General features: G+C 46.3%; 1 protein-coding gene across 1 annotated transcript in view; it reads left to right on the top strand.

The window, feature by feature from the left end:
- ZNF532 (zinc finger protein 532) overlaps positions 1-15321 on the top strand; it is a 108138-nt gene that overhangs the window by 86959 nt on the left and 5858 nt on the right. The window contains 1 exon segment of the mRNA XM_019463895.2: positions 15092-15204. Coding sequence (XP_019319440.2) covers positions 15092-15204 — 113 coding nt within the window.

Raw genomic sequence — 15321 nt, forward strand, 5'->3', positions numbered from 1 at the left:
TGACAGGACCAGTTGCCCTGTGATCCGAGCCCAGGAGACGAGACCCACCAGCAGATGACGGAGCTTTAGGGCAGATGCCCACGCAGCCGCCGCGGTGATCTCGGGGGAGTACGAGTCTGTCTGTCCGTCCTGGGTGGGCCTCCCTGTGTGTGGAAGGCGGAGTCCGCGAAGCCCTTGGCCACCTCACCTCGGCCTGCTCCATACCCACCCCCTCGTGTGGTTCCGGCCACACACCGTTTCCTTCCTCGCCTCTGCCTCCTGGTTCTCGCTGCCGGGAAACCTCTCCTTGCCTCATTGCCTGGTTAGCTCCTGTTCGGAGGCGGCAGAAGTGGCCTGCGCCCGCCGTCCCTCCTTCCCCTGTGTTCCAGGCACCTGGGACCGCCGCGGGCATAATACCTTCGGGGGATTCCTCTGTTTTTTCCGCCTTCAACACACGGCAGTGTCCTCAAGGGCGGGGAAAATCCCGGCGAGTGAAAGTAGGAGCCCGGTCGGTATCGTGGACAGACTGAAAGTGCGCCGCAGCCTCCCGTGGCCGGTCGTTTCGGCCTTCGGCGTGGCCGGTTACCCTCACTCCCTTTGACGACCAGAGATTGCACCTTTTGTTTTGCGGTGCCGCCTGGCGGATGGAAGCCTCTGGCCGGAGTGACCGGCCCAAAGGGAATGGGTGGGTGTGGGCTCACTAAATAGGTGTTGGAAAATCACTTAAAGCACGGGCGCTGCGGGTACCAGACTGCGTCTTTGCACCTCAAGTGCGGCCCGTGCGGTGCTCTTCTAAGAGTCCCGGCAAGGCGTGCGAACGGCGACCGGTCAAAGCTGGGTGCTGGCCGGCACCACGGTGACTCAGATGTTTACGGACACTCAGGCGTTTGTGGTGCATTGCCCACCAGGGCTGCTGTTATTTTGGAGTCTGAACAAGACACTTCCTCCTCGGGCTTTTCCTGTTTATCTCTCGAGGCGCGGGAGGTACAGGCTCCCTTGGTGTTGGGCTGGTGCTGTTACCAGACAGGAGACGTAATGATGCTTGGGCCCGTCTTCCCTGGGTGAATGTTACCAGGCCTTGCTGGCTCAAGAACGTTTCTTCTGAGGAACATCGCCTGCAGCCAGGGACTTAACTTCCCTTGTCTGCCACAGAGGAGCAGTTTTCATTCTGTCTGCTTCTACTGCCCCAAACTGATGTGCCCCCCCAAACCCCTCTTCCTGTTATCTGTCAAAGCTCAGTCCCTTCTTGGGGAAGGAGAGTCGCTTCTTTTGTGACTTGAGGTGCCCAGATCTGCCCTGGGGTCAGGTCTCTTTATCGGATCAGTGCTGACCATGGCCGTTAGGCTCTAGAATATTGGTACAGTGTTGTGGTTCCGCTAAATTATGTGGGGAGACTTTTGTGTACCTGTCCAGAAATGCAACATCATCTTGTAATTTTCTTCAGGAAAATACATCCCTAAATCCAACTGGCAGACCAGGTTTTTGGATTTTTTTTTTAAAGAATTAAGCATATGATTCTGTCTATAAGCCGATACCACCTCGGATCCCAGAGCCACCAGGAAATAATTTCACGTGCCATCAGTGGGGGTGGCAGGGGAAACAAAAAGCCGTTCCAGCCATAATTGACTTGATGAGGAATTGTACAATAGCCCTGGAAGGTATATGAGAGCTCACGAATTCCCACTCATTTCAGTTTGTAGGCAACACTTCAGACCCGAAAGGATCGCGGGACATTTTTCGGACTTTAACCCTTGTGCCAAGGACTGGGATCTAGGAGTCCGGCCCTGTACCTCGAGGTCAGGGTGTGGGGTTTCCAGGTTACAAGTGAGAACCGGCTTTTGTTTGGCAGGAGCACCGGAGCTCAGGGCAGGACTGGAGCGAAGGGGAAGAGACTAATTCTTTCATTCACGAATTCGGCAAATGCACGTTACTGCCCAGTGTGCGTGGCCCACACTACTGCAGATAAGAACTGGGGAGGGCCGTCAGGGAAGAGAGAGGGAGCCCAGGGTCCTTTTACCTTCATAGCCACTCAGAGCCTAGCAGTTGCAAAGCTGGGACCGGCAGCACTGGGACACACAGAAGAGATTTCCAGCAGCTGCCTGATGGTCTATCCTCCCCCCCGTGGCTCAGGGCGGCCTCCTGGGGCTCTGTGGTGTCTCACGTTCTCATACCTTGAGGCTTCGCAGCGGATTGTCCCTACCGGTGGGGCCTCATCAATACAGTTTAATCAGACATCTGGGGAGATCAATATATGATGTAGGACTGGAACCAGGGAGAAAATAACCTGTCATCAGGCAGTTTTAATGGTAGCTTTGTTGATCTCTGTGCTCGCTTGCTTACTGTTTCAACTTGTTTCCAGATTTCTGACGGATCATCTGATAAAAAACAGCGATTATCTTGAAAAGGAATGCCTGGTTCCTTTTGTCTTTTGATTTGTGGAAATAAATAATCCTAGAAGGATTTTACAGAAGTCTTCAGACAGTATAATTTACATTCTTTATGCTGTAGTAATATCCGTAGTGTCGTAAAATAGTGATTGTGGGGGGAAAAGATTTTTCACAGTGACCTTTTATCTATTTAGATTGCTCTAAGAAAAATGTTTATTTATTTTGAGTGCGAAGGAGAGGCAGGGAGAGAAAGAAAGAATCCCGAACAGGCTCCACGCTGTCAGCGAGAGCCTGACGCGGGGCTCGATCTCATAAACTGTGAGTCATGACCTGAACCGAAATCAACAGTCGGATGCTTAACCGTCTGGGCCACCCAGGTGCCCCTAGATGGCTCTTTAATTAAAAAGGACAAAAAGGCTGTACTAAAAATTACATTCTACATATTCTTTCCCGTGATCCCCCCTTGAGGACTGGATTCTCTGAGAAGAGAAATAACAGAGGGATAATGTGTCACCCATCCATAAGCATGCATTTTAGGACCCGAAGAGGCTTAGAAGATGGGACAAAAGACCCTTTTAAGTAGAAGAAGGGGAGCGAAGCCGGACCAGACCCCGGAGAAACTGGCCGCAAAGATTTTTTTTTTTCATACTCGGGTCTTTGATCCCCGAACATCTTCGGGGGTCGGTGAAATGTGGCAGTGAACAGCTGACAGCACCTGTCAGTGCTGTTTTTCTCAGTGTGACAGAGAGTAAGGATTTCTTGCGTGAGGACCTTTAAGGACGTGGGTGTAGGAGGATGGGAGCCCGAGTCCAGTGAAAGGGAAGAGGCACGGGGTCCGTTTCGGGTCTGTAAGCAGAGCTCTGCGGGGTGTCGCCACCAGCCAGCGGAGGCAGATAAGGACGTCCGAGGCTGACGCGTGCCCGTGGTCACCCCGCGACACCCCAGCAGTTGCCACGGCGGTGGCGGCCTTGGCGCAGGATCGGCCTTTTGTTCAGCGCTCCCTTTCCCGCTGCCTGAGCACTTGACATGGCTCCGGGCACAGAAACCGCGGTGGGGACACGTTCCTCGTCTGCTCCGGGTTTGGCCTTTCCTCCATCGGCCTTGATTACAGTTCTGTGTCTTACTTTTTCAGTCGTACAACGTCCTCAGCAAACCGGTTCGTCTCAGGACGAGAAAGTTAGAAGACCGGCTTTGTTTGTTGTCGTTTTAAGCAAACATGGCAACTAGCACGTACTTGTCCTTGGGAAACACTACTCATTTCAAAGCTGTAACCTCAATCATCGAGACGCGGTTCCGTGATACTGGTGGCTCTCGGGACGTGTTCCCAGCACGTCCTGTGAAAAACAAACCCTTCTCCTTACTTTGTAGTTACGACTTGTTTTTTTTTTCCAGATTGAGTACCTGCTGTGTTAAATAGGTTTGGTTCTCAGTTATTGACTTGCCTCTGTTTTCTTTAAGCGTGTGAGACAGGGGGCTAAATCAGGGTTGGCAAACTGGGGTTCACAGTCTGGCCACCTGTTTTTGTAAATAATTTATTAAAACACAGCCACACCCACTCATTAATGTACCATCGTGGCTGCGTTTGAACTCCAAAGCACAGTTCACTAGCTGCGACAGACTTTACGGCCTGCGAAGCTTAAAATATTTACTGTCTGGCCCTTTACAGAAAGTCTGCCAACCTCTGGTCTAAATTTGTACTCTGTGTTTAAATATTTCCCCAAAGCCACTCCATTCCAATTTGTAGAAACTTGGATGGTTTAGTAGTCAGAAATTGTTTTTCTTGATATTTTCAGACATACGTAGTCTGAGTTTCCTACGCTGTGCTCGTCTAACTACCCATTTATTTGTATTTTCTTTCATGTAGTGAGACCAGAGGATCTCCCTTGTGTCCTAGATATGAAATTCTCAGTAAGGACTTATAGAATTTATGACCCACAGTATTCCACACTTCGGGGGAAGGCTACTTGCCTGTGTAAAAGACCATTTTCTAGGAGAGCATGGGGGTGGCTTGGGTAAGCGGGTTTACTTCTTACGACTTACCCTCTATAAGTGTGGGTGATATTCATGCAAACAGAATGGGAGCGCCCAGTTTTGTGGGTACATACAATATCCGGAGCTAACATGAACAGATGAAGAAAATACATACGAAACACGATTATTTACTTTTTTTAATATATCCTCATGAAAAGTTTTAAGACTTCTCTGAGTGAAGATTATACCTTTATTTATTTAATACATATGCTGATGATGTTACATGTTTCTTTAGTGAATTTCTTTTTTTTAAAAGCAACTGTAGGGGCACCTGGGTGGCTCAGTCAGTTAAGCGTCTGACTCTTGATCTCAGCTCGGGTCTCGATCTCATGGTCGTGAATTTGAGCCCCGCTTTGGGCTCTGCGCTGAGTGTGGAGCCTACTTTACAAAAAAAGAAAGAAAAGGGGCAACTTTATTGGGTTATAACTTATATGTAATCTTAGTACCTTTCTATTCTGTAGAACAGCTAACTTATTTTATAGGAGACCTATTCGACTATAGATTTTTTTTTTAACCTGTTCAGGTTACAGTCTTTCCTGTTTATTTCTCATTTCCGAGTCTTTGGTTTGTCTGGGCACTTGGCACATTACAGGAGTAATGTCAATTCTGAAACTGTTTAGAACAAGTCATTCCTACTTTGAGGATGTTAACTTTTAATCATATTTGTTCTTCTGTGTATACCACTTTTTAATTCTACAAACATTTACCAAGTTGCACAACATTTGCTATGGTCGAGAACAAATGATATAATTCTTGCCCTGGAGATGCTTCCAGTTGGGTAGAAAAAGAAAGCAAAAATATTTTAATTTTTTAATGTTTATTTTTGAGAGCATGAGCAGGGAAAGGGCAGAGAGGGAGACACAGAATCCGAAGCAGGCTCCAGGCTCTGAGCTGTCCGCACAGAGCCCAACACGGGGCTCGAACCCACAGCCCATGGGATCATGACCTGAGCTCAAGTTGGACGCTTAGCCGACGGAGCCACCCAGGCGCCCCAAATGCATAAATATTTTAAACGCTGCAGCTAGTATGGGTCTTAGAGGAATCACAAGGTGGTATGTAATTAAAACTAAGTGAAGGGTGCTTCCAGTTCCGATTTCGGCGCAGTGCTTGTCCAGGCTCTGTGAATAGGGGAAGAGAGAGAAGGTACGGCCCAGCCTTGAAAGAGGTCGGAGGAGGACAGAGCGGAGTTAAAAATTAAAGTTGCATGTGATACGTGGAAGAGAAGAAGGAGGAGCACCTAAGGCCCAAGGAAGCAGCGATGTGAGCATCACCGTGTCTTGGGGGGAATGGCAGGGTTTGCGAATGCCAGGGAAGGCTTCACAGCAGAAACACTACCTAAGTAGGTTTTTGGAGGATGCACGGGGGGAATTCACCCAGTGTACGAGCAGCAAAGCAGAGTGTGGGTGTGCACAAAGCAGCGTGACCTTCTAAGTGACCGCCAGCTAGTAGTGGAGGGAGGGGGTTGGTGAGGTAGGCAAGTCCAAAGACCTTAGCCCTTGAAGGTGTCGAGAACCCCAGATGGGTTTTAGGCAGGGAAGTGACATGTGGAAGCATGTGTCTCCAGTGGTTTGCTCTGGTAGCTGTGTGGGATGTGGGCGAGGGAAGGAGAGGCTTGTGGCTGGAGAGGTCAGGAAGTCCACCAGGGGGCCGAGAGGTGAGCTGGCCGAGGGGGCCAAAGGGCTTGAATGGGCCTCCGGGAGAGGGAAGGCTATTTCTGAAGGGCAAGGGGCGTGGCGGGGAACGTGTCACTGTCTTCAGAAGATGTGAATTTGGGTGGCTTTGCAACATTTATGATGTCCTAGGAGACGTGGTCAGAATGGTGGGTTGAGGGTTGGATTGTGGATGGACCGTCTTAAAGGCCAAGAAGTTTGGGTTTTGTGTTACACGTAAGGAGAGACAGGCAGTGAAAACCCCTTTACCTCTGAACGTGCATACTGTGCCCTCTCCTGTTACAGAAGGTGATTTGGGTCCCCGGAAGGCCCATCCCTCTGTCTGTGCGCTCCATCCAGCCCCCTTTCTGGCCCCTGGAGGACGTCACAAGCACACGTGTCTGCTCCTGCCTGCGTCTTCAGCTTTTCCTGGATTGTTCTCAGAATCCTAAAGCTTGCCATGGGGCCTCTTGTCCTGACAGAACAGCCTTCCTGACCCACTTGCCTACTGCCTTTTTTCCTCTGTTTCCCTTTATGGCAAACGTCCCCGAGGTCACTTTCCATCGCTGTGTTCTCCATGCCACTCCATGTTTCCACTCCCCAGAAACCGCGTGGCCAGGGACCTGCACCCGGGGTCTTGGCTTTATCAGTGATGTCACTTGACCTGTCTGAAGCGGTTGTCTGCTAGGTTCTCCTGGAAATGCTTTCTTTACTAGGCCTCTTGGTTCTCCTCCTTCCTGCTTCATTGATAGCTCTTCTCGGTCTTTTCTTCTCCTTCCAGACTAGAAATGTTGATGTGCCCTTTATTCTCAGAAACTTCTCATCCAGGCCTGGGACTTTCTTTCTTTCTTTCTTTAAAAAATTTTTTTAAACGTTTATTTATTTTTGAGACAGAGAGAGACAGAGCATGAACGGGGAAGGGTCAGAGAGAGAGAGGGAGACACAGAATCCGAAGCAGGCTCCGGGCTCCGAGCCATCAGTACAGAGCCCGATGTGGAGCTCAGACTCACGAACCGTGAAATCATGACCTGGGCCGAAGTCGGACACTTAACCAACTGAGCCACCCAGGTGCCCCTAAGTCCTGGGACTTTAAATGCCATCCGAACCTACCGACTCGCAGAATTGTATCTTTGGCCTGGACCTCTCCTCTGAGTTGCACACTTGAATCTAACCACTTAGTATCTCTACTTAGATCTCCAGTGGGCTTCTCGAATGTAATGTATTCAAAATATAATTCTTGATTCCTCTCCTCAAACCTGCTTCTCTCCTACTTTGCCATTCAGAAACTGGTAAAACTGTTCTACCAAGTGCCCTGCCAACGAATTTCGAGTGATATGAACCCCTTCTTTTCTCTCCTTTGCCACCCACATTCAGCCCATCCACAGATCCACCTTTGAGATACATGCCAAATCCAGTCATTTGTCATCACCTTTACTTTCCAAACCCATGACACTTAAGTCTGTCGCCTCCACACTGGTTCTTTGCTTCTACACTTGGCAGCCAGAGTGACCTTGATCATATTATTCCTCTGCTCGAACCCATTAGTGTCTTCCCATCAGGCATCATGGATGACCCATTGGTGTCTTCTGGTCACGTGTCATGCATGACACAAAGTCCCCATGGTGGCCCACAAGGGCTGTGGTCTTGATCTGACCTCCTCACCTGCCATTCTTCTCCTGACTTCACTCCATAGAAAACCGTAGAAAGGATATGATGGGGCAGTTCACTGTAAATGGCTCAGAAACATATGGATAGATGTCCAGCATCCCTAGGCATTGAGGAAAAATAAAATAAAGTGCGGTTATAATATTCTACCTACCACTTTGGCAAAGTTGAATGGTGATCTGTAAGGCTTTTGGTGAGTGAGCCCTGACTGACACCGATGAGGTCCTTTTTGAGGACAGTTTGGCAAGAAGTGTCAAAGGGCCTTGACATTTTTCACAACTTCTAAACTAGAAAGACTTTTCAGAAGTTCATACCACCGAAATAATTGGTTGACTACAGACACTTAAAAAACATTTTTTTTAATGTTTATTTTGAGACAGAGTGCGAGCGGGGAAGGGGCAGAGAGGGGGAGACACAGAATCCGAAGCAGATTCCAGGTTCGGAGCTGTGAGCACAGAGCCCGACGCAGGGCTTGAACTCATGGGCTGTGAGATCATAACCTGAGCTGAAGTTGGACGCTTAACTGACTGAGCCACCCAGGCACCCCGACTACGGAAGTTTTTTTCTGCAGTTACTGGAGATTTGAAACAACCTAAATCATTAATGAGAGATAGTTAAATACATTATGGCCCATTTATACAATAGAATACTGTGTTGTGTTAAGAAGACTGTAGAGAGATCAAAACGTGTAGCTGTATATGAAAATAAATCAAGTTGCAAATCAAGATGTATAGTATAGACTCATTCTTACAAGTACATGTGAACGTGCATCCAGAAGAGAAATGGGAAGGCTATGTATAGCTTAGAAATTGACACTGGTTATTGTAGTTGGTGAGATTAGAGGCGGTCTTTTCTCTCTTTTATTTTGTAGCAAGTGTTTGTTATTTTTTAGAACCGGAAACAGTAAGAGAAGGAAAATGAAGGCTGTGGTACCGAGATGCACTGTATATACATCACTTTGAAATGGCAGCTGCTGGGCAGGGACTCAGTCAATTTCCCCTGTCTCTTCGTCACCCGCCCACCTGACCGTAATAAGCGCGGCACCTGCCCGAAGGTGGCGCCTTATCTGCAGTCACACAGGAAGACGTGCTCTTCCTCCTGTCTGCAAACCCCCTCCTGTCTGAATTCTCCCCGCTCATTGACTCCTGTCTTGCCTCTGTCCTCAATAGGTGCGTTTTTTCCGATCCTCTTATCAGTATTTAAACATGCTCCTGTCTGGCCCATCTTCCAAAAGCAAGCAGTGCTTGCCCTGTGTCCAGCACGTTATCCTACATTTGCTACTCTGTGATTACTCTGTAGTACCTGCTCATATTTTTCCAGTAGGCAGTTGTGTATTTGGTTATTTCCTTTATTCATCCACACAGTAAATATTTACTGAATATTTTCTGTATGCCGAATGCCAGGGCTATAGAGATGAGTGATTTATAGCTTCTAATTTCAGGGCGCTTACGGGGCACTGAAATTCCTCCTGAAATAGAAATTAAAAACTAGAAACTTACAGAGGGTGCGGGTTTTTCTTTGGAGGCAGAGGTCTACTGTGTATGTAGGTGTTTTGTCCACTGAAAATCTTTTACCTTAACACCATGAGTCATTAGGGAACTGCAAATTAAAACCTCGATGAAATACTACGAACCACCCTATAGAATGGCTACAATAAAATCACAGTCCCAACTGCTGGAAGGTGGCAGGACAGAGCTGGAGCTCTGCTCCATTGCTGGTGGAAACGCAGAGCACAGCCATCCTGGGAAGCGGGTTGATAGGACCCCGTAATCTCATTCCTAAGCCTTCACCCAAGAGAAATAAGATTATATGTTCAACCAGAATCTGTACGTGCGTGTTTGTAGGGGCTTTAATTCCTAATTCCCAAAAGCTGGAAACAGCCTAGAGGTCCTTCACCTGGGACGCAGATTCAGGAAGCGGAGGCGATCCATAGACTCCGTGGAATGCTGTCCCGCAATGAAAAGGAACGGGTTGCGATGCGCTCAACAGCGTGGATGAATGGCACATGTGCTGTGCCAGTGAAAGAAGCCAGACTCCAGAAACTACATGCTGTACTATGTGGTTCCATTTATGTGACAAATGGAAAACACAAAACCAGAGGCTAGAAAGCAGATCGGTGGTTGCCAAGAGCTGGATGTAGGAAGAAAACTTGGCTGTAAAGGGGCACAGGGGAATTTTAGAGGTGATGGAACCGCTCTGTGTCTATTTGTCAAAACTCCTAGAACTATACATGCAAACGAGTGCATTTTCCATTTTGTAAATTACACCTCCGCAAACCTGCTGTGGAATTTTTTTGAGGCAACAGAAGGAAATTTTTTGTTGGTGGTGGTGTGGGCTATATTCACATTGTTCAACAGTCTAGATAGTATGAAGGAAGACAGCAAAAAGCCTCATTCCTACCCTGGCCCACCCAGCACCACGAAGTTTGTTATTATGGATCTTGAAGTTTCTCTTATGCCAGGATCATCGTACATGCATAGATGTTCTCTTTTTACTTCTTTCGAATGCAGAACACAGCTTGTGGATATCATCATTTTCTGCACTGGTCCCTTCCCGTAGTAGGTAGTAAATAGTTCCTTTAGTATCAGATTTGTTCTAACGCAGTTGATCTGTCAGGGAACGGTCGGAGCTTGATGTGGGTTCTGAGCTCGCTCACCCCATCCCTGAGAGATGTGTGACCCCATCCCTGAGAGAGACACTCAGTGAGCACAGAAAATCGTGGAATGGACTTGTGTCGGAATCCACAAAACACACGCACGCTCTCACGTCAGACTGTCGTCGGCGACTTCACCTCCCCGTTGAGTCATGCTGCCTACCCCCGGTGTTACACCTTCCCTCTGACCCTCAGATTTCAGGTAACCCTCCTTCCTCCACTTCACAGAATCTCAACAAGCCACAGCCCTCCCCCACCCAGTTGCACAGGATGCTGCTGTTAAGCGCGTCACCAATAGTTTTCGGGTGTTAGGCCCTTAACTGCGTTTTTGCCGGAAGCCCTGTGGTTCTTTATTGCACGATTTTGCTTATTGTAGTGATTTGTGACCCATGATACATGTTTATCACATTGGACAGGACTGACCATACCGCGTGCGGGCGTATCTGTAGAATAGATTGCCAAGTGGAAAGGTCCAGAGTTTTAGGAGTTATATCCTGTGGGATCACTGTTGGGACAGGTTGAAGTCTATACAGGTGGTTGGTTTTTCCTTTTTCACAGAAAGTGTTTACGATCGAGCTGAAGGGTATGTGTCAGCACGACCTGGGAATAATACCACTCCTGTTCATCCTAAATGTGTGGGTGATTCTGGATGTGTGGTGGTAATTAAGGAAGCTCTTCACATGTTGGTGGGAGGCAGAGAACCTCATGGAGGCAGGAATGTCTGAGGTGGGGACTTTTCTCCCTCTGACTTCTTCAGAATCACCTGGAACAGAAAGAGGGCTTCAAGCCAAGAGACAAGAAGGGACTAGTTACCAGAATGGGCAGTGTCTGGTTGTGAGAGCCCATGGCGATCCAAAACACATTCACCGAGAGCCATCCAGAAAGAATGGCCTTCAGGGGCCTTGGAAATCCCAGAGCTCAGGCCTTGAGCCCAAGGCTAGGGCGCGCAGAGCAAAGGAATTTGCTAAGAGAAACCACTGCTTTCCTAAAGAATGTGAAGGTGAGAGTCAAAAATGGGAAATTAGGGAGAAAGTTTAGGAAGTGCACCCAGGTATTTGTTTTATGGACATTTAAAGTTTTCAAAAATACTCAGACCCTGCCAGCTTATTCGTCCACCATTTTTTTAAAGAGCTCTATTTAAAAACAAAATAACTCCTCATTGAGTGGGAACACCTAACTACAAAAAGTCCACGCAAGTTCCTTCAATATCAGCTTGCGCTACACTGGGGCCAGGAGGAAGTAAATGACCTTGACAAACAGAAGGACAATGGCACTTGACGCTTTTTCGATACCATTTTTTCCATTTTTGTTTGGTTGGTAAAAATTGCTTTCTGTGTCAGAAAGTGGCCGTATGAGCTATTCTAACACTGAAGATGAAAGTTACGACAATAAATTAGGTAAAGCCCCTTTAAATAAGTTAGTATTTAAAACTGAACAAAGAAGGGAGTCACTTGTTTTCTTAGGTAATGGGAACACGGCAGGTTTGATCAGGAAGCTGGTGTTTAAACCTGTAATTTTCCTGTCACCAGTGATTTTGAAAGCCTGCTCCATTGTTTGGGGATTGCACCGCTCGTTTCTGCATTTTTTCATAAAGACGCTGGAAAAGAATATCTCACCCATTGTCAGTTCTTTTTGAAAACAGTAATTATTGATTCAGCTGAGCTGCTCATTTAATTTATTACCTACTGAAGATTTCTTTATTGATATTTCTCTATTAAAATTTCGATTTGGGGGCATCTGGCTGGCCCAGTCAGTGGAGCATGGGGACTCTTGATCTCGGGGTTGTGAGTTTGAGCCCCACAATGGGTATAGAGATTACTTAAACAAGTAAAATCTTAAAAAGATTTTTTTAATTTAACGTTAACATAATGATACCATAACAAGAAATGGAATTTTAAATTCTTCATCTTAATGGAAAACCCAGTTTGCATTCCTCTGAAGCCTTTTTCCTTTGTTATATAGTTAGAAAGATATATGTCCGTTCTCTACATGTTTTATGATGATTTGCTACAACCTTCTCGCTTTTAGAAAAATGCCTTGTGTTTTGACTCTTCTGGGTGATCTTAACATTGTCCATCTTCTACGTATAAAACTCAGTAGGAATTGGACATTAGACTTATGTACGTAGGACTTCCGTGACTGTTCTTAAAGCTTTTTATTCTAAAGAAACCTCTTGGGGTACCTGGGTGGCTCAGTCGGTTAAGCGTCCCACTTCAGCTCAGGTCTTGATCTCGTGGTTTGTAAGTTCGAGCCCCAGGCTGGGCTCTGTGCTGACATCTCGGAGCCTGGAGCCTGCTTCAGATTCTGTGTCTCCCTCTCTCTCTGCTCCTCCTCCTATCATTCTCTCTCTCTCTCTCTTTCTCTCTCTCAAAAACAAACAAAAAAGAAAGCTCTTATTCTCTGGTTTCATAAATGCTAATCCAAGACTCTAGGGAATTGTCTATGTTATGTGATCAAGATGTTTATGAAGGAATACCTTTGGGAAAAGAGTGTGGCTCAGAGGCATTAGTTGGTTATTTGCTCTGTTCTCTCTCTCTCTCTCTCCCTCTCCCCCTCCCTCCCTCCCTCCCTCACAGACATTATTCTCATAATATCCCAGATTATATGCTCAGGAAAATGATAAAAGCAATGCTTTGGCATGGAGAAGAAATGCCCTCCTTTGCTTCTGCCTAGGTTTTTAAACACTTAACAGACTGATGTGTTTTATTTAAAAGATAGTATTTTCGGCTCTCTTAAAATGAATTTGGATATTTTATTGTTATTCAGAAAAGAATATTTATTGAGGATTTCTCTGTGTCCCAAGCACTATGCTGACTAATTCACCACCGGCCCTTTCTTCCCCCAGCACTCTCTGAGGAAGGCACTGTTGTGATCCCCACCCTACAGTTTGGGGACTGGATGTTTATGGAGACCCTCTCCCAGGGCATACGGTTCGATGCATGAGCGGTAGAGACAAGGTGCCAACCCATTTCTGGTTCTCCAGAGCCAAACCCAATCACTTAAATCGATTTGCTTACCAGTTTGAACAAGGGGCATATTTGTCAAGTGATTAATGTAAAAACAATTATTTAAAATATTTATTCTTTCCGGGCTCCTGGGTGGCTCAGTTAGTTAAGCGTCCGACTCTCGGTTTCAGCTCAGGTCATGATCTCATAGTTTCGTGGGTTCGAATCCTGCATCGGTCTCTGTGCTGGCAGCACGGAGCCTGCCTGGGATTCTCTCTCTCTGCCCCTCTCCCGCTCATGCTGTCTCTGTCTGTCTCTCAGAAATAAGTAAATAAAACTTCAAAAAAAAAAAAAATTGTATCCTTTCTTTAACCACTTAGCCCACAATTGCTTTGCTTATCTCTTCTTCTTGCCATAAATAGTAATGTTATTTCACATGAGAACTTGTTTTTACTTCAGCCCTATTTTTAATTTTGCCAAATTTTGTTCTATTCATGAGGCTGGCAGTTATTTCTTGATCGGATTTCCTTGTGATACGACACCATTTCATTCGAGACTTCAGTGCATCTTGTACCCAAAGAACGTGCTTTTAGGTTAAACCATTCATTTTACTTCCAAGGGTCCACATGAGAATGTGTTGAATTCACATAATCATGTCGTGGCCAAATTAGGAAACTTTTAACTTTGGTTTTCATCTCTCGATAGCTTTCTCTTGCTCTGTCACTGTCCCCCGACCCTCATACACACGTGCTGTGTATTCTAATGGCAGACTACATAAAGTGGTTTCAAACTTGGGCGTTCTTTTTTTTTTTTTAATTTTTTTTTAACGTTGATTTATTTTTGAGACAGAGAGAGACAGAGCATGAACGGGGGAGGGGCAGAGAGAGAGGGAGACACAGACTCGGAAGCAGGCTCCAGGCTCTGAGCCATCAGCCCAGGGCCCGACGCGGGGCTTGAACTCACGGACCGCGAGATCGTGACCTGAGCTGAAGTCGGACGCTTAACCGACTGAGCCACCCAGGCGCCCCATGTGCGTTCTTGAAATAACCAAATGGTAGTATTCAAAGGGCCTTTTGGAAAACTCTTCCCTTATGTAAGGAACAGTTAATCATTGGGGGGACAGTCAAAATGCTTAAAATTAGCTCGAGATTTCATTTAAAAGGGCATATTGGACAAGTTAACATTCTCTCTGGATGTACCAAAGTAAGTAATGGTTTTATTTGGTGTTTACTGAAGAATTATGTTTTTGTATAGTATCTGCTAGCTATTTGTTTGTTTGTTTGTTTATATCACAGCCAGGGTAGGGGCAGAGGGAGAGAGAGTCTCTGGCAGTCTCCATGCCCAGCGCGCGGGGCCCAAGCTCACAACTGACATGATCCGAGCCAGAATTAAGAGTCTGACGCTCAATGAGCTAAGACACCCAGGCGCCCCTTGTATCTGCTATTTAAAAATAACAGCTGTATCTCTTTTGCAAAGAAATTTTATGTTTTCAGATATCTGGGGGTTTGTGTTGAGTCAAAACCATAAGTGTTTTGAGAAAAATATTTAATATTTTACTCTCATCACGTTTATCCGATTCTCCAGAAATTAGTCCCTTCACGGTTACCCCACCCCTGCCCTTCCTTTTTCTTATGTATTAAGAAGAATCTGTTAGTTTTGTCTTTGTATTGCAAAGCAGTGAGGATTATGTAACTCCAACTGTTACGAAAGAGTTCTTAATTTTTAAAGCAGTTCTGTTTTTGTTCTCTTAAGTGACTTTCTATCTCTTTTCTCCTAACAAAGCAAATGAAAAAACACCCTTGCCGCCAGTGTGACAAATCTTTCAGCTCCTCACACAGCCTGTGCCGTCACAATCGGATCAAGCACAAAGGCATCAGGAAAGTTTACACCTGCTCGTAAGTCCTCATTTCTAACGTGCGAAGCACGGTAAAAGGATAATACTGGAACTTTTCTACAGCTTTTCATATTTTGCCATTACCTCTCCATTTCTGTGCTGCAGGTTATAGATTTCA

The sequence above is a fragment of the Panthera pardus genome, unplaced genomic scaffold, assembly GCF_024362965.1.
Source record: "Panthera pardus isolate Hobbes unplaced genomic scaffold, ASM2436296v1 HiC_scaffold_15, whole genome shotgun sequence".
Classification (NCBI taxonomy): domain Eukaryota; kingdom Metazoa; phylum Chordata; class Mammalia; order Carnivora; family Felidae; genus Panthera; species Panthera pardus.